The sequence below is a fragment of the Chlamydotis macqueenii genome, chromosome Z (genome assembly GCF_036417535.1).
Source record: "Chlamydotis macqueenii isolate bChlMac1 chromosome Z, bChlMac1.mat, whole genome shotgun sequence".
Classification (NCBI taxonomy): domain Eukaryota; kingdom Metazoa; phylum Chordata; class Aves; order Otidiformes; family Otididae; genus Chlamydotis; species Chlamydotis macqueenii.
In genome coordinates, this window is record NC_141593.1 from 81,475,833 (window position 1) to 81,495,186 (window position 19,354).

The window sequence follows — 19,354 nt, forward strand, 5'->3', positions numbered from 1 at the left end:
TCCCTTCCCTGCAAATGGTGAACCCGGTGCTCGTGGCACAACGTTCAGAGAAGCACGCCAGCAGGAATGACACCGATGTTTGTAAAAACCCCGCCATGGCTCTCCATTCACGTTTATTTTGTGATTGTCCTCTTTCACACACACCTTTGGCTCTGCCTCCGCCGGAAGGCTAACTTCGGCCCGATCAAGTCGAGACACCCGATTTAAAAAACCGCCAGCTACCATTGTTCACTATGTCGCACTGCGAGGAACAGTTGAACGATTCAATTAAAATAATTTAATTTAAATTAGGCGCATTAGACACTGCAAGGAAAGGAGCAGAAGGGCGAGCGCAGTGATCCGGAGGCAATGAAGCGTACTAACCGGAGATTCCCAGGTTCAGATCCCGGGGTCAGATACGCGCTCCCCACTCCCAGCTTCAGCTGGGACAGTGCCTGGAGGTGGCTGCCCCTGCTTTGGGGCGAAGAGAGGAGCGGGGGTGGATGTCAGGGGGATTAACGACGTTGTCACTCAGTAATGACAGCTGCCAGATGATTAGAAACCACATTAGGCTCTTAACTTCAACTTCGCTAATCAGCAAGATCAAACTCCTACAACTGGACTGGAATTTTTTCTATTTAAAAAAAAAAAAAAGAAAAAAGAGAAAGAATATGAAGAAAGTAGTTTGCACATTAGCTGTCTAATCAGAATGTGAGGTAGCAAACACACAAAACACACACACAGTCGTAAAAACGAACTTTGATGGAATAAAATACTTGACTGACTTGCACCAATACACCATTTGCAAGGTCTAAGTTTTCTTACCCGTACAGGACAAAGGTTTCAAACAACTAATACGATTTCTTCCTATCAAATGCTGACAGTCAAGAATCAGCCAATGAAAGGGAAATGCTATTTAAGCTTTTTGACATCATATTCTTCAGGAAAGTGGAACAGTAAGGCTCTGCGACATCCACTGTGAGGAAGGAAAAAAAACAGACTGTAGAAAAAGATCTGAGTAGCCTTCACCATAACCATCCACTGTGTAGACTGTTGGTTAAGGCAAAATATGTACGTTCACTTTTGGGAAACCTGTATTTTTGCTATATCCTCCAGATATAGCAAACCAGATGGTTAATGGTAAGGCTGTAACTAATTTTTTTTTTAACCTATGACTCTGATAAGGCCGCTTCCGGAAATACAATGGTTACCCAACCCGTTTATGGCTTTAACAAACCCTTACTTCTGCCTCCTCTTCCATACAATGCAGCGTCTATTTGCGCCCGCGCCGTACTAAATTACAGATGAAGTTACAGCAAATTTGTTTTCTCAAAAAAGCAGTGAGGCCTAATATCCCTCGAGTAACAACAGCCTTGTCTTTCATTCAGAAGGAGAATGGGAATAATTTTCTCTGCGAAACAAACGCGTCTTCCCGCGACAATGGAGCCGTTCTTGCCGCGCTGAATGGGCCGGGCTCAGTTTGCAGGAGCTCAGGTGGAGAGGCCGGCGGGCGGCTGAGCCGGCCGGGCTGCGGTAGGTAACCTCCGTTAGACGGGACGACCGGGCTCTCCGCTCCCAAGGAGCGGAAAAGTACGCTTGAGCGAGCCAGTAATTTGGAGAGATGTATCGCGTTCATACTGACGGAATGCAAGGTAGCTAGGATAAACCTGAAGGAGCCTTGGAGCAAAACAAAAATGTCTTAAAAGGCTGAAAAACCATAACCCACACCCAAAGTGACTCTTGTACGCGGAAGGAATACTGACGTAACAATGACCTACCAGTGCACTGTTTTCCAAATGCTCCAGCTCGTGGACTGTGGTGAATAAATAATTTTTTAACGTGTTTCACTGGAGTTGCACAGGGAATATCAATATCCAGTGTTAAAACCACTGTTGAGGCTGACGGGAAGCCGTAACGCTATGCAGATAGTGACGGAAGACGGAAACAAAGCTCAAACAAGAGATTCCATCAAAATAAAGACACTCCAAAATGTTTCCATGTTTACTTGCCACAACATTGTGATACTGTTCCTAAACGACGAAAATCAAGCACATTCAGGGTACAAGCATTAAGTGCAGATAACGTGGCCCTACGCTGTTAATCATTACCTGGGGAAAACTATATTGTGTTTTATATACTAACACCACGACATTTTTATTAACTCATAATCCCTCTGCTAACAGTGCTGCTTTAAGCAACTAATAATAAAGAGGGCAGCAAATATTAAAAACATCTACTTTTAAATTTTTCAGTCATGCTAAAAGGACACAGTATCTGCTGGTACTAGAGGGCCTTTAAGGGAAAACAGCAAAAAAAAATATTGTACACCAAGCAAAAAATACTCATTCTTTCTTCATTAAGGAAAACAGGCTTAAATAATCATTAACAGCATCCTTTAAGTACTGATCACTCATCTTCAAAGGAATCAGCTGATTTTAATGATGAAAAATACCCTTTTTCCTGGAAATTGAAGAACTTGTCACTGGAAGATAAGAGTTTCAAACATGTGCACCTGTGTGAGACCAGGAAGAGATTTTTCCTCTCCCTGATAAATGAGCAGCAGCAGGAGACAGACCTCAGGAGAGACGGAGTGAGAACAGAAATATCACCCAAGCTGACTTCATTAAGAGGAGAATGGTCCAGGAAGGAGCATCTCAAGCTAAAGAGGCACCATGCGCTCATGGACTTCAAGACTGAGGGGAAATGTAAGAAAACAGCAAAAACGTGTGCATTAGTCCTGCCAGGGCTCCTGTTAAAGCAGAGATTTACCTTCCGCTTAACGTGTTTACTCCTCAAGTTATGATTTACAGGAGACACACAGAGTGCAGAGAATCACAGATATGCAGTAATATTGGCTTGATTCTTTTTTTTAATCATAGCTTTCCTAAGTATACAGAGCCACGTCCTGTAGCAATGAATGCAAAATATGTATTCTGTATATAAAAACAGAATTAATTTTATTCATTTAGGAGCACATTTCTTCGCTACATTTTATTTTTTTAATGCAGTTAGGAAGAGCCTGTCTCTGTTCATTAATGAGCGGTGTCTACTTACGGAGGCCAGTCAATTAGAACTGGAATCCAGGCACGTCTAATCACAGCTACTCTGCGACTGTGGAGAGAAAATCATGTCTCCTATTCAGCCGGGGCCGCACGCTAATTGCCCGAGAAGTTCCAATTGCATAATACCAGTTTTAACAGATAACTTTGCAGTGCTAACAATGGCTGTGAGAGCAGTGGTCAATCTCAGATAGAAAAGACTAAATTATGCCAATTTTTTTTTTTTTGCTTTTGCAAATCAGCGGGTTCTTCTTGGAGTACTTGTATCCGTGGAAAGTGGCTGGTATCCTCTAACTTCAGCGCTACCGTAATTGTGCAGATGCTATTCATGGAAACGTACAAACTGCAAAGATCTGCCGTGCAGTTGCAAGTCTATTCAGCTGCAGGCATTTGACTTACAGTTTTGAGTTTGTTGTTTTTTTTTTTCCTCTTCAGTAACAGTTCTGGTCACAATGTGAGTTATCTCTACTGGATCAGTGTTAATACTTATTCTGTAATAAATAAAATCTACCAGTGAAACAAAAAAAAATTACACTTTTAAATTATGTCTCCTTGTTTATTGCAAAGTAATAAATAGGTTTTCTGGATATAAACATCTATTATTTTTCTTCTGAAAATTAAATAATCTAAAAAAAAAAATGCTGTTTCTCTCGAACAAGTGGCCACAAGGTTTACAGGATTTTTATTTTGAGGTCAACTGAAATTCTCCTTTCCGGCAGAACCAAAATCACTTAGGTACGATACTTGGTAAAAACTTAACATTCCCCCACACTCTGAGTGTTTCATATATTTAAAAACTATCTAGACAACACTGTTTCTTGCATTAATACTTAGGGAAAAGGCTCTTCAAGGCAGTATTTGCTCCTCTTTATATCGCCGTGAGCTGCACAAACAGCTACTGCACAAGGCCACTGGAAACACCCAGCCTTCACCAGCAACACGGCTGAGGCTAGGTGGGGATTTTCTTCATCACCGTCAGATTGGCCTTCAGTTCAGAAATTTAAGCAAACATCCAGGAGACAGCAGAACGGCACAGCCGTATTTCACTTCGATTTCCTGCTGTCCTGAGGGAAACAGACTCATCGCTCCTTCTCCCCGCCAGTTCTGCTGGTTTTGGGTATCACCATCACCAACAGCATCCCCACCCGCCAGTTATTTCCAAGCGGGAAGCAAGATTTCAAACTCTCTCTGGTCCAAACCTGCCATTTTTGAAATGGGAAGCGTGCGGCATCTCTCCTTTGCCAAAAATGTGGGACATGGCTGTGTGTGGCAGCCAGTCCCCTTTTAGGGTAAAGGGACAAAACTTCCTGGGTAGGTTTTGAGGTGGTTACTCAGGAAGTGTACTTCTTTGGAGGCTTTACTTACTTACAAAACCAATAAAACCAGTTACTGTTAGTCACACAGCCTGCACGACACCAGTGCAAACGAAATACGTTCTAAGCCTTTTTTGTATTAACAGGCTGGACTTCACATTCTGCAATCAAAACTGACATCAGAAAACTGCAAGGTTAAACAACAGAAGCAAGACAAATATTTTCATGATGCATATCTGAAACATTTCAAGGTTACCCTAAGTGTTTTCACTCTGGTAAAATCCAGCATATTGAGAATTGCTTGTTTTTCCTTCATTCTTCCACCTGGGCAGAGATGCTTACAGCATCACCTACCAGCTCCATACCTACCAAACAAGCAACTGCTCTACAGGGACAACCAAAAGCTTGGAAATATCACTTCTCTATTTGATTTTCCTTACTTTGGCACTTCTTGTTAGCATAGGACATACCTGGTTATTGCCTCTTTCTTCACTACAATGAAACTTTTTGCAAAACATTGCATTATTATTTTAAATATTAAACAGTCCAGTGAAATCAGTGTGGCCCATAGTCCTTCCACTTCAAGGCAAACCATTGTAATACCTAACCGCCACTAAAATAAAAAGGAAGTAAAACACCCTTTGTAACGTGATTTTATAGTGTGTTGGTTCTCATATGACTCATAACCACAAGACGATGAAAAAGTGCGGTATTTTATAACCCAGCCATGTGCACTGTTTAAGCAATGAAAGTTTAAATGCCCAAGATTTCCTGCAATGACTGTGAAACAGCAAGTCAGGGAAGGTACAGGAAGGATGGTAAGGTACACACCACTTTCTCCTTAGAACACTGGTACTAAATAATGATCCCGAATTAATATCAATGCTATCCGAAGCCGTTCATTCAAACGCACAGTTTTTTATTCAGGAGAATTTTGCACGCTCAAGCGCAAGCAGGAATATGTGATGCGATGCAGCCCCTCTCTGGACACACAGCCGCGCTGGGTCTGGTCCAACCACCCTGCAACCCTTCCAGCAACACCGAGCGGCTGGGGACCACGCTGTACATGAGCCGCGTTACGGGAAACGCGTGCCAGACCAAGATCGCCGCTCCCGCAAACTGGCTGCCTGCGTTTCGAGTCACATCACAGCCCGAAGAGGAAATTTGAACTTGTTTTTGGAACTTTTTGGGTAACACTAAATACTGCATGGTAACTAGTAGTTTTTGTTGATTTACACAATTTTTGATCAATCAAATTTTGGTGCATCAGATCTTCTGGTGTAGCAAGCTACAACAGCATTTTGAAAGATTTGATAAGCAAACACTTTCAGCACAAAGCTGTCAGTTTTCTAAACAGAGAGAAAAGGGAAGAACGGTCTGGTAGTGAAGGGAACAGTCCAAGATTTGGGGTACCAGTGCTCTATTCCACTGTGTATGTCCTCTTTGGGAAATCATAAAGGCTCTTCATCTCAACTGGGCATGTGGCACTCCAGGACATGGTTTAGTGGGCATGGTGTGTGGGGTTGATGGTTGGACATGACGACCTTGAAGGTCTCTTCCAATGTTAAAGATAGTCGGGCATGTCCCTGCCCCTTGCAGGGGGGTTGGACTGGATGACCTTTGAAGGTCCCTTCCAACTCTAACCATTCTATGATTCTATGATTCAATGATTCTACAAGTCTATGTAAAACAAGGAAAGCACTTCCCCCCATTGCACAGGCATTTTTGAGACTGAACACTTTAAGATTATGAAGAACTCAGAATGGAGTTTAGGTAAGCACCTAAAACAGACACGCAGGTAAAACAAACACCTAAGGGAGCAGTTAGAATGCCTAAGGTACAGCTGGTGCCATTTCAGACACACTGGGGTGGGTACCCCAGTCACAGGGACGGCGGTGGTGCGACACAGAACCTGAGACAGACACACGCCCTCCCGGAAGAGCAGCCGGGCGGCACAGAAGATGCTCCAGATTTCCGAAAACAGCACCACGTGTGCCCTTCGGCAACGAATCACGCTGCTAAACTGCTTTAACAAGTGGCGATCGCTCTATGAAGGTGGTAAAATGGAAGCGATATTTTAAAACCAACATAAAATACTAAAAGAAATCTTTAAGCATATAAATACTGCACAGTCTTTCCTTCTATCAGATTTGCAAACAGAGGATGCATCAAACTCAAGATGTGGACTGACCACACAAGCATTTCCACACCAGCATTGCCCCTCAGCTGCAATAGCTAAGTAGAGAGGGTTTTATCAACCACTGCTGGTGCTGGCTTCTCTGTTAAGTATGACTGCTTAACGGATCTCAGTGGTCACATAAACCATTGAAATACATATGTGCCTTCCCTACCTCACTTTCCAAAACCTGGCACACAGTACAGATAAGCGTTACTGAGAGCTCAAATCCCACTCTGTTTTTGCAGCAGTCTCACATTAGTTCTGCTGGTCTGAAGAAAATCAGGAAAGAGGAAACAGGACTCACTTTGCTTTTTGCCTGCTTCGTTTCCAAAAAAGACCGAAAGCACAGCAGCCTGGTCTGCTTCCCCCTTTCCCACAGGTGAAGGTACAGACGACACAAAGCTGAAAGACTCCCGCACACCTCTGCAACCTGCATCAGAAATGAATCCTGTACCCAGCCCGGCCACCGCCGTGTTGCTTTACAAAGGCAAATCTTGTTTGAGAACCGGCAGCTCTGACAGCAACAGGAATTTTTGGGAAGGCTTTTTTAGGATGTGAGAAGTTTCTGCAAGTACCTTACCAGCACTTCTTCTGATTTCAAATTCTAGACAATAGGTTGCAAAGACAATTTGATGGCCCACTTCACCCAGTTCAGTAAAAAGCCATTTGAAGGTGTTTGTATGTGATACCCTCAACAATGCCGTCCACAACAGCAAAATCTATGAGTTCTTAAATATGTCTGCAAAATTCGGAGTCTCCTAAAACTGCAATGTGGGAAAAAAAGGAAAATGTTTAATAACTAACACAAACGCATTCCCATTCCTGATGGGATCACATCAAGTCTATCCCAAAATATAATCTTTGTCCTTCAGCTTTGACTGAAAGTGGTTCTGAAACACACAGTAGTGATCAATTCCCTTTTTCATAGGGAAAAGCTAAGTAAGTTGACAAAATTACTTTACCGTCTCATTTCCTGCTAAGGACCAGCTCCTTTTTCTCCTGTTCCCATCTCGGTTTCCATTAATTAGCGTGACACCACCACAACTAAATGGTGTATGAGCAGGAGAACCAACACTTAATCAAAGGCTGGGGACACTGTTATGTCATCCTCACACATGAATTGTGTAACGTTACAAGACAAAGTGAAGGTGAGTTTGACCTGACAAATGACTTGGACGCAGGCCCAGTCATTTTATCAATATTTCGAAGACTAAGGAAGAAAAGTATTTTCTGTGTGCACGCATACAGGCGTACAGAAAGATGTGGAGGAGTAAGAACAGGAATAAAGAACACGTCCATAGAAAGCTTTAATTTGAGGACACACTGAAAAGCACGCAAGGGATTGGGTGGGGGGGCTCTGCTCCCAAATGATATAGGACACAAGTTTGTGTTACGAGTAACAGTTAAATGTTCAAGGAGGCAATTAAAGTGCTTTACTGAGGCCGTTTTGGGATACCAAACACTTTGGAGATTACACATTCCCTCATATTTCATGTTCAATGTTCCTCTAAGTAAAATATGTGGTTCCCTTTAGTTACTCAGTTATGAATTGTACTTTAAAGGTAAGGGGACATTTTTGATAATGCACATCTTAAACTTTTCATTAAACTACCAAATTTAAATTCTACCTTTTTGTGCACTCTGACATTTTTGTCTGGCATTTTCATTAATTTTGCGACATACATAAATGTAGCTGAAATGTTAACTGATCAATACTTTGTCTCTCTCATGTAGCACTAGAGCAAAGCTCCCCGAGGACCATGCAGCAGTATGGAAATTAAATGTGTAAAATATCAAATGTTAATGTTAAACACAGCAGCACTTACTGTATAACGACTGAAAAGGCTAAAAGAATTCCAAATGGACAGATGGTAGCACAAATTATCTACAATCACATTTAAAGATTAAAGTTTGTCCCGTAAAATAATTCATTGACTCACGTTGAAGTGTGTCCTTTTACTGATAGCTCAGTTGTCCAATTATTTTTGTGCTCATTACAGTGAGAAATGACAGTACTGGAAAAAAAGAGTGTACACTTTTTTTCCCCCTGCGTTGCACCCGCTGACATCTGCAGGAACACAAATGTCTGGTCAAGAAGCTGACGGAAATTAGGCCCAATTTAGTAGACATTTCAGTGCTCACGGTAGATTAATCGGAGGAAAACCATCCACTTTCGGATACCCTAATAAAAGTTCTTCTGCCTGAAATATAGCATATTAATGACTGAATTTAAAAATATATACAAATTAACTGCTAAATAATCCAAAGGCCTGCTTTAAATGCAGAAAACTTAAATTCACAGCAAGGGCTCCCTCTATGTATTCTACTCTTTTCCATCACATTTAGGTGCTTACGAAGCACAAACACAAGCAAATAACACTTTCTTGGTCAGCCTCTAGATGTAACAGGACTATATGCAATATAATAAAGCCATTAACTGAAACACTAATTTAACACTGGTGTTACGCTCTTTCTGTATTTAAAGGGAAATAAATAAGAAAAAGAAGAGAATATAAAATCTTCTGATGGTTCAAATCCAAAGTCATATTCTAGCCAGACCAATCTGTTTTTCATAAGTTACTTACAAATGTCTCCGAATAACTGAAAAATAGCAGCTAATAATATGTCACAGTTATACTACCACAAAAACATATTTTAAAAAGTCTGGGTAGCAATTATTCCTCTGCTGTGAATTACTGAGATATAGGAAAAAAAAATGGAGTCAAAACCTTAAGTTATTCAGATCAAATCCCCAGTGAAGGAGATGAGCTAATATATTTCAACAGAAACAGGTAACGTATTTAGTTGAGGAAACCCATAACCTAGAATACTGAAAACTTAACTTCTAAGTTTCTGTACTTCTAGGCCCAGCACGGGCAACTGAAGTCATTGAACTGGTGCCTTTCGACAGATTTGAGAAAGAACCATCCTAAACCTTTAATAAAAGCATTTCCTTTCCTAAAATGTCCCAAATAATGTAAAGGCTGGAGACAGCTAAGTTCTGCCGTGTAAACAACCAGCAAGCCCCTTCAATGAATATTTTTGTCTCAACAACTTAGACTGTGACTCTCCAAGAACAACTTCAAAAGGAGCTGCAGCGAACACTTCAGCGTGCGAGGAACATGAAGCAGACAACTGTAGCTCGTTATAGAGTCACTGTATTAATCAAGGCTTTCTTGCGGGTTTCCAAGAGCAGTCCTGCTTTCCAGATCTCTCTCATTAACTACAACTACATTTCTGAAAACTGAGCTAGTCTGCCAGAATTTCCTCACCCGCGGTCTTCCGTAACAGTGGTCCCATCAGAAAGTAAAGACATGGGGTGAGATACAACACAAAGTAATGGTAATGACAAGAACCTGGGGCAACGGGAGATCTGAAAAACCAACCCTCACATATGTAGCTTGTGTGAAATGGCTGTAAATCTGTATCTGGAGGTTACTCATCAAGGTACGTCTTCAAATCCAACAGGAAGGAAGAAATGGTTAGTTTAGCAGTTTGCTTCTTGTACGTTATTTATTAGCCTGCCTACAGAGCTGGGAACCTCCAGAACGGCCTATTTCTCATCTCTTTTCTGGCACAGACATTTCACCACCACATTCTGTAACCTCTGAGAGACAACTTCAAGAGGAGATAGGATTTCTGTAATAGTGAAGAGATGAAAACGACACACATAAGTACAGCTTTTTCATTCCATTCAAGTGTAACCTTAGTGCAAGCACAGTTCAGCATCACACGCCAAGTGGACCACTCAAGATTTTTCAAGGGCCTACAATAGCTATGCAACTCTAGAAACCATCAAAATCCAAAGCTTATGACCATGACAGAAGGTCATGCAGGCTTGACTTGGCTAGCAAAAGCTTATCGGTTTTTGAACCAACAGAGAGATTTGATCCTTGGAGAGAACAACATCAGGTCGAAAAGCACAGGATGCACTCGGATGCAGAGCAGCAATGCATCTGTGAAGTCACAACACTGATGCGGACGTAGTATCTTCACAACTACCACAAACACCACATAGCAAAACAAATACTAAAAGTAAAATGAAGAAGAGTAGGCTTTGGAATGTATATAAGAGGAATAAATATATACAAAAATAAAATCAGGAAGATCTTTCTACTGGGACACACTATAACTACAACAATGGTGTATACTGACTGCATGCCTCCCTTCTCAAATTTTGTTTAATGTATTTCCATCTACTTATTGTGACACTGAATTTCTGGTACTACCATCAGAAACCATTACAGTTTCACAGCAACACAACTTCTTCCATGGCCACAGCAGTGCACTATGAGAAATAAATAGCTTCATTTGCCCCAAATAATAGGATACCTTCTGTTTCCCTTTCTTCCACTGCTAACAGGTGGGTATTCCACATCCATACCAAAATCAGACTTGGACAGGTGAGTATTTACTAACTGGAGCAGTAATAGCAACACGAACATCTGAGTTTCATGTAGAAACTTGCATTTTCCTATGAAATTTTGATCATTTAAAACTGAAATGACAGATCATCTTTCTAAAACAAACAGTAGCAAGTATATTTAGATTTTTGCACCTAGTGTATTTACTACAGACATCACTATGAGTATGAACTGTACTGATATAAACCCTGAGTGTGCACTTATCTCTCCCGTACTCCTGATGAACACTGCGACCAAGGACCGACAGCGTGCTGCCATCCCTTGACAGGGGGTTTAACCAGCCAGGCCGTACAGATGGAGCCCTGCTAGAAGAAACTTCCTGCGGAGCAGCATGATTTAGTGACACAGCAAAGGACCCGGTTTTACTGCTCCAGTGCAGCCCGCTCCCACGTCTGGTTTGACGTCTCCAAATTTGAGGCACCTGAGCTTCAGGTGCCCAAGCCAGGACCACTGTCACCAGACTCCCTCTATAATTATTCAGAGCAAGACCAAAACCATTCCCTGCACGTATTCATGGTGGAGAGGCTCTGAACTTCAGTATTTCAGCCAACTCAATAAATTTAGATGTTCCAGAAGATGTGTCCATGCATACATTTTTATTCCTGGCGGGACTTCCTCACACAAAAAACAAACAGGGACTCAGGTCTTGTTTATAGCTCGTATGATTTTGAAAACAAAAAGATATTCATCTGGGAAACACAATGTAATCTACAATTACACTTGGAACTTTCAAAATTTAACACGGAAATAAAGGTTAATAGTACTGAAGCTAATGTTTATGGAGAAAAGCAGTTTCATTTAAATCACTGAAAATTAATTCACCAGAAACTGAACTATGACCAGAGCTTGATGTTTAAAAGTTACTAGTTTATTTGCAGTGATGATTTTAGAGTTGTGGGGTTTTTTTTGGTTTTGGGTTTGTTTTTTTTTTTTTTAACCAAGAACACTAAATCTTACAAAGTAATCAACTATTTGGGTCCAGAGCTTTTACTTCTAAAAAAGTGACAGGCGTAACTTACGTTGGTAAGTAGAGGGGAAAATAACATTGATTTTATATTCATGATACGTAAAAGAATTAACGAAATATCCAAAACAAGTTTTAGAGTAAATATGCAGCATACAAGAGGGCCAAACAAAGTTTAACAGATGTAATGTGTGAGAAGCTCATGATATATCATCCATGGTTCACTGACTGTATATTGAGCGGTATCACTCACTTATGTTATTTGTACAATTATAAATTTAAAAACTCCAACTTTCTATCTTGTTTGTGTGACATTTTAAACTTAATTACTTTTCTAAAAAAGTGAATAAACGTGATTTGTGGTATCTTCATAAGGCAAAGTTTTAAATAAATAAAAAAAAGAAACTCCCACATCAACACTGTATTATCGCTCAGTCTAGAACAGAAATACACCAGGGCGTTAACAATACATTATTGTCAATAATATAGAAGATCATACCAAAAAAGCAGCGAGACTTCTTGGGGGAGAATCCCAGTCGAAGCAGCTGTTAACGTAGTAGGCGGCATTTATGAGCACCATGACACAACGCTTCATCCGGACAAAGTTTCTTAACAGTAGCTGTTAAAAAGACGCAAGGATGAAAATGTTTCAAAACCCCAAAAGCTTTAGAAGAGGCTAATGCTTACAACACTGTCATTCTTAGTTTGGGTAAAGATTGGGAAAATAACATGTTAAGCTCTCTAATTCACAAACTGAGAAAAGTAGTTCAAAATTTGAGAGACTTGGAAGAGAGAATTTGTTGGTTGTGTCAACTGGTATTTGTTGAATGGTAAATAAACTGTTCAGTTTTAAAAAGCCACTTGCAAAATTTCATGGATGATTTTGCTATTAAGATTTCAAGAGTTTTATTAGGTAGGCAAGGCCTTCCCCATTCTCAAGTACTTAACAAATTTTGGCCTTTCTTAATAAAAAGATGCTGCAGGACACTAACCTGAAACCATGCAGAATTACTGCTCTAACCTAATTAAGACCACCTGCACCCTTTAGAGCCAAATTTTCCTTCATTTGTAACAAATTTGTCTGTTGTAATGTGTTTTGACCACATGGTTTTACGTATTTATGAAACTAACTTTAGCCGCACAACAGCGCTGGGTTCTGATTCAGGTGAGCACCCTGAAATCCTCTGAAATGGCAACACGCTTGACCAAAAAACAGTGAACAAACCAGTGAATGATTTAGTTTGTGTACTGAGCAGCACAGAAAATGCTAGGTAAGTAAGACATGTTCACTCTCGGATAATTTGGATATTTTAAAATGCAATCACATCAGTCACACATGAAAATTAATGTTTTTTCCCCACGTTAAGTGGTATTGTGGCGGGTTATCTGATGCAAGCTCAACTAAAAAAAAAAACAAGCCGAAGTGGGCATTTAAAGTTTAGTCCTGCCATCTGCAAAAATCACAATGCCTTTTTCTGTTAGGAAAGCAGGGAGAAGAATGAATCTTGAATGAAAGGCCTTGCTGCTTCCTTGCTGGAACAGTGGTGCAAAATGCAGCTTTAGTAACTGCATTACTCACAACAATAAAGAAAAAAATATTTTGTGTCTTGAAATCTTTTTTTAATGAAATGTATCATACAACTGATATAAAATTCATCCAGCAGATAATTTAAATTACACTCAAGTCTACAAGCTTTCAGTAAAATAAAAAAACACTTTTGAGATCTTTGCCTTTTCACTGCAGACAACAAAAATCTTGTTCCCACAGTCCAACCAAAAGCCCAGTTCTCTCTGTATAAAATACACCATTTGTGGAACATGAAAAACCAAATCAAAAGCAGAGAAAGAGATAAGACGTGTGTTTAAATATTTTTTACCAAAACATTAAAACTCTGTGTAGCAGAAATATCCAGAGGAAAAAGGGTCCAGACGTTTCCTACCCACAGGGCTCTCCAAAGGAATAAAAGGTTTCAGTCTGCTTCCACCTTTGATTCAAGCTTTACTCAGCTAACTTACTTAAAATTTGGCTAAAAGAATGCTGAAAGGCTCTCGACCCTGCACAAATGGAGAACTTTCGGGTCAAGGTTAACAGCAAAAATTTATGCAAGACTTAGTTTACATGCACCTGTGCTATAATCTGATACGTGTGGAACCTGATGGTTTCAACTGTGTCCTTATTCACCTATTTCATGGAAATTAAGCTGCAATTTATAGAGGAGACACAATAAACCCATGTATTTTGTTTCTGCCTTTTCCAACCTATCATATTCTTTTGTAAACAGGTAATGAAAATGTTATTCTCTACCCTCAGCAGTATGACACCGGATGGTTGGGTGTGCACACTCGGTATGAAGGCCTTCGGGAAGGATTAGCGTTTCCTGACTCTTTACCTGTTTGGACAGTCTGTTTTCCTCTTCAATGTACTTCTGCTCTTTGGGCATGAGGGTTCGTATGCTGGCTTTCACCTAGGCATGGAAACACGTGTCAGTATTCCGAGTGTACGCAGCTCCCTACTAATAACACACGCTGCGATTTGCAAAAATTAGGAAGTTTCAAAGTCGCGGCTGCCAAGCCCGCAGCAGATAAAGGCAGGGCGAGGCGCGAGCTGCTGCTCCTGACGTTAGTGGCGACAGCAGCAACAAAAAGAGTGGGTGTGCCAGGCAGTGGCAGAAGAGTATTCTGCAGTACACATCAAGGTTTAGAGAAAACGAGGAATGACAGAAATTCTCTACAAATCAGGAACAAAAGCTTTCATGAAACTGAACTCTTTAGCAGTACAAAAAAGCCAAAGTTAAGACTTACAGCATTAAAAATCACATCTATTTCAAGATAGATGACCCCCTTTGTTGGCCCTGTCAGCTGCTTGTTTTTCAAGACGTAGGCTTTCTGTTCACCATTTTGAATCTGCAGGAAAAGGACATGACAGCCGTCTGTCTCGCGGTCTCTGCTGAATACACCCCCCCGGTGACCCCTGACCCCCAGCTGCTGAAACTGACAGAGAACCCAAAACAACTGTGGCAAGTCTGACAAGTACCTGTTCATTACCAGGGCCGAGTCTGTCAGGAAAAATTAACTATCATGGGATTCAACATGGCCGTGAATTGAGTATGTTAAAATTTTAGTGTTCTTATTACAGGCCTGGGTTGAGAAATGACAGACACAGAGCTGCAAATCTTTTTTTTTTTTTCTTTTTTTTTTCCCTTTCCCCCTTCAGCAGGAAAAATACAGAGCGGTATGTCAGGTGAATGAAACTTACAGACAGCAGTGGTATAGCGACTTTGCCTAGAAAGTCAGCGCTCCGATCGCGGTCCTCGTCGTAAACTGTCACTTCGAGCACCGAGTGGATGTCTTTAATATTGCTACAAAAGGAGAAGCACACACAGAAGGGAGATGAAGTCACCTACACCGGCAGGTACCAAGGACAAAACCATGAGGAGTTAGCAAAAACAGACACCCGTCTATTTTTCCACGCCACTGACTGAAGGGAATGAGGATTCCCCCCGTGTAACCGAAACACTTCCTAAGGGCTGCAGCGATCGCTCGCTCAGGATTTCCCCGTGGAAGTTTTCTGAAGGATGTTGCTTAAACCTCCTACCTGTGTTTTGTGCTGGATGAGCTGGAAGGAGCCAGCGCCGAGCAGCGCGGGGTGATTTACCGCCGCGAGCAGCAGTGAGAGCCCGTAGAGACCTACCCTTACAGACCGCTGTCCCTGCGAAAATCCTCACCCCAGATACTGCAGAATCCCTCCGCTTGTAAACAAAAGTGATTACGAGCTACACAAGCACATCCTTGCCCTGAGAATACACTCTTTAATTCTAAAATCCCTGCCTAATTACAAATACACAACAGTCATTACAGAAAAATTAGGAACAAGCAACACAATGCTGAGTGCATTTCTCAGCTACTACTGGTTTTTGCCTGCCAGCTATTAAACACTGCACCACCACGCACAGCAAATGTCACTGCACATTGTAAACTCTCCAGTGAAAAACTCACATTCCTTATTCAGAGAGAAAAAAACGGAATTGTCTGAGAACTCATCTTTGATGAAATGGCTGACTCAGGAAATACGAATTCAAGCAAAGCAGTTTAACTTCAGTAAAACGCGTCTCCAGACGGAACTGGACTGCTAGCCCAAATTTAATTAACAAATCTGAGGACAAATAAAGTAATCCATGCAAATCCATACACAGAGAAGAGAGGTGAAAACACTCCTTGAAGGCCTTTTGAGTTTTTCTATTTGATTCCTGATTAGTCTTTTGTCCTTCTCAAAAACAGGCAATTTCTTATGCAGAGAACACTGTCGAGCAGTAGAAGTTGATCTGTTAGTAGGTCAATTAGTAGAAAATTAAAAATAAATTAATAAAGACTTCAGGGTGGTTTTGCAGATACAGAGACCTGTGTTAATAAGCTAATGAGAAGTACAACTGTTGTGAGATTTTTTTCTTTTGTTCTGAGTTCATTCCTGAGAGCAGAAAAAAAAATTACAATCAGACTGTGTTTTGAGATCAAGGACAGAATGTAGTATTTTCATTTATGATAAAGTGGAGCAACTGTAGACAATGCTCAAGCTTCTGCTGGTTTTGCAGCGGACTGTGAGCCGATTTCAGCAGCAGAGAAACCTGCAACCCATCAGTTTTCTACTCATTGGTGTCACATTGCAGTCAGACAGAGGGAAGCAGGGAGAAAAAGGCAGCAACTGAGCCAGATAAATAACAGGAGCATTTTGTTTGTGGAAGACTTTCTTCTGCTTCATCAGAACCTTTTACTGCCTTCAAAATAACAGCAGGATAAAAAAACCCCAATCACATCGCTTCCCCATCAACGAGATGTTTACGGCTGCGTTTTACCCAACAGCAGCACTGTACCAGTGTGACACGAGACGGTACGGTGAGATGTGCAGCTGGTAAATGCAAAGAACAAGTGGAAAGTATCTGGTCATCATTCAGAAAAGTATGAATGCATTTTAAATTCTTCCCTTACATAGTTATCTAATGTCTATTAAAGTTAACAACCACATCTTAATGAAGGGCATAATCACAGTATCCTTTTTTCTACCCAAAATTTCAGGGCTAAATCCAGTGTGAGGAATCTGGCCCTTGAAACTCTACTGAAGTAAGCAGGAGTCTGGAGTGGACAGCATTACTCACACTTGGTTTCCAAGAAACAGTCCTTGGTTTTTTACCTTTAAGATGGAAATCACCTCTTTTTTTTTTTTTTTTTTTTTTATGTTTTCAATCCTCAAAAAAAGTCTTTAGCTGTTTAGTTTAGAAACATCAGTATGTCATCACTAATTTCCTTCAGAATTAGCAGTAGGTATCTTTGATTCACACGTACATCCCCTTCAAAACACCCCTTGCCCCCAGAAAAACCTCAACACCCAACTCGCTCCAAGCTCTCACAAAATCCAAACACCTACAATGTGAAGATTTTGTTCCATTCCGGGTTGAGGTTCTTGTAGATGGTGTGTGTCAGCAGTCTGTCATTGTTCAATTCAACTACACAAAATGGGTCGCTTTTACCTGTAAGAGAAAATTTGGAAGAAAATTTATTAGGTAAGAAAACCCACCATAAGCAAGGTTAAATAAAAATTAGTTTGGGGCTTCTTTTTGTTTTCCTACTCTGCACTGTCATTCTCTTAGAAATAATTCAAGGACGTTCTATGGTCTGCATTACATTCAGGATGATCATAACAAGCTGTTCCTCTCCGTAATATATTAACATTCTTCACTAAAAGAACATCTTTTTGTCTTTTTTTTTTTAAAAAAAAAAAGGAAAAAAAAACCATCATACAGACTTTTCTGATAGAAAAACAGCATGTTCCTAAAAGGTGCCAAGCACCCTTCTGAGACAGCTAAGAGAACTTTAATGGTGTCAATCCTACATTGACTGTAATGATAACATAATTAGAGTATTTTGATAGGTAGGAAATGTATTATTCCATATTATTTATAATAACATAGCACCTGTGATACTTATCCAAAGATTACTACGCCCTACGTGTTTCACGCTGTACAAATCCTCTCCCCCAAATCAAAAAGCCTTAAAGACAGTCTCAGATAAAAGCCTAACACCAGAGAAAATGAGAAAGTACAATTAAACAATGAGACGACATCAGCTGGAATGATGGGCTGTAGTCTCGGCACAGCAGAAGCTCAAACGTGGTTGAGATTTTTGTATACATTAAAGCACAATGAAGTAGCTTTGCATACATTTACAAGAAGGTCCCTCAGCATGAAAGCCACCACACGAGGAAAGTATGAAGATGCCGCTTTGAAAATGTAATATGGGGATAATGGAAGCGGTACCCTAGACTGGATATGGAAGTGGATTTTTTTTTTTAATCTAAAGAAAAAGAATTGTGAAAGGAAGCGTGTGTGTGGGTGCCCCTGAATGTGAAAGAAGCCAGCTCGTAGCCAATGACTGCAGGTGAGCAGTGCTGGATATCACACAAAGACAAGGAAGCCTGGGGGGAAGACATGAAACCTATACTAAGCTTCTTCTCGGATATCCACAAGGCCAAGGTTTGTATGTGTAAAGGAGAAGGGGGAAAGGAGACACCTCCTAATCTCGCGCTTAACAACAAACAGCTTGGTTGTGTAAAAAAGGAGCTCTCTAAAGAGGAAGGAAGAAAAAGAAGGGAAGATTGATTGAGTTTTGGGGCAATCCTGAAATTTCCTGGAAGGGTAAGAAGGTGTTCTGAGGAAGATCTGAGGCGTAGCTATGATGGGAAGAGCAGTAAACAAAACCATGAGGGGCATGGTGAGAAGACAGTTAAAATAAGGAGGCAACAAAGGGAAGAAACCACAATGTGCAGTAAATTATTTAATCCATATTTCAGATTATGACAAGCACTATAAATGCTCGCCAAGACAGAGAGATGCTGTCCCTCCTACCTGTTCCTAATTTCTGCACTAAGTGAAGAGAACAACCTTTGCCTTTGGCACAGAATACAAGTATACGCATTATCTTCATGTGAGGCTACAAGTACACAAGTAGAAGGCTGTAGAATAAATCGCTGCTCCCAGAACCCAAGGAAACTTTGTCCGATGGAAATGAACAAGTCGCATACTACTTGTTCTTGTCTCTGGACTTCCGTTGGACAGCAGAGCGTTTGAAAGTTATTGAGCGTTAGCACTGGCCTCCCACAATCAAATCTCGCACACTAAGCAACCGTATTTCACAATGTCTTCAATAATTCCGTAACGCTTTGTCATGCACTATAAGAAGCCATAAATTGAGCAGCTCAATGGGGCTACATTAATGATATTAGGGAGGCATGTAATTTGTTTCATACCTTATACAAATGACAATGAAATCGATATTTAGACAAAGCTGTCCAGGGGTCACATCTCCCAAACTGCAGTATTGATTCAGACTACATCAGAGGTTAATGTGCATATTATTAACTTTAATGATAAAGAATAATCGTTTTA

General features: G+C 40.7%; 1 protein-coding gene across 1 annotated transcript in view; it reads right to left on the reverse strand.

Annotated features, from left to right (window-relative positions):
- The window catches only part of MCTP1 (multiple C2 and transmembrane domain containing 1), a 257,037-nt gene that overhangs the window by 78,819 nt on the left and 158,864 nt on the right, over nucleotides 1-19,354 (reverse strand). The window contains exons 11-15 of the mRNA XM_086770666.1: nucleotides 17,338-17,440; nucleotides 15,175-15,277; nucleotides 14,721-14,822; nucleotides 14,309-14,383; nucleotides 12,418-12,537 (exon numbers count right to left, since the gene is read on the reverse strand). Of these exons, the coding sequence (XP_086626792.1) occupies nucleotides 12,418-12,537; nucleotides 14,309-14,383; nucleotides 14,721-14,822; nucleotides 15,175-15,277; nucleotides 17,338-17,440 (503 nt within the window). The remainder of the gene's footprint in view (nucleotides 1-12,417; nucleotides 12,538-14,308; nucleotides 14,384-14,720; nucleotides 14,823-15,174; nucleotides 15,278-17,337; nucleotides 17,441-19,354) is intronic.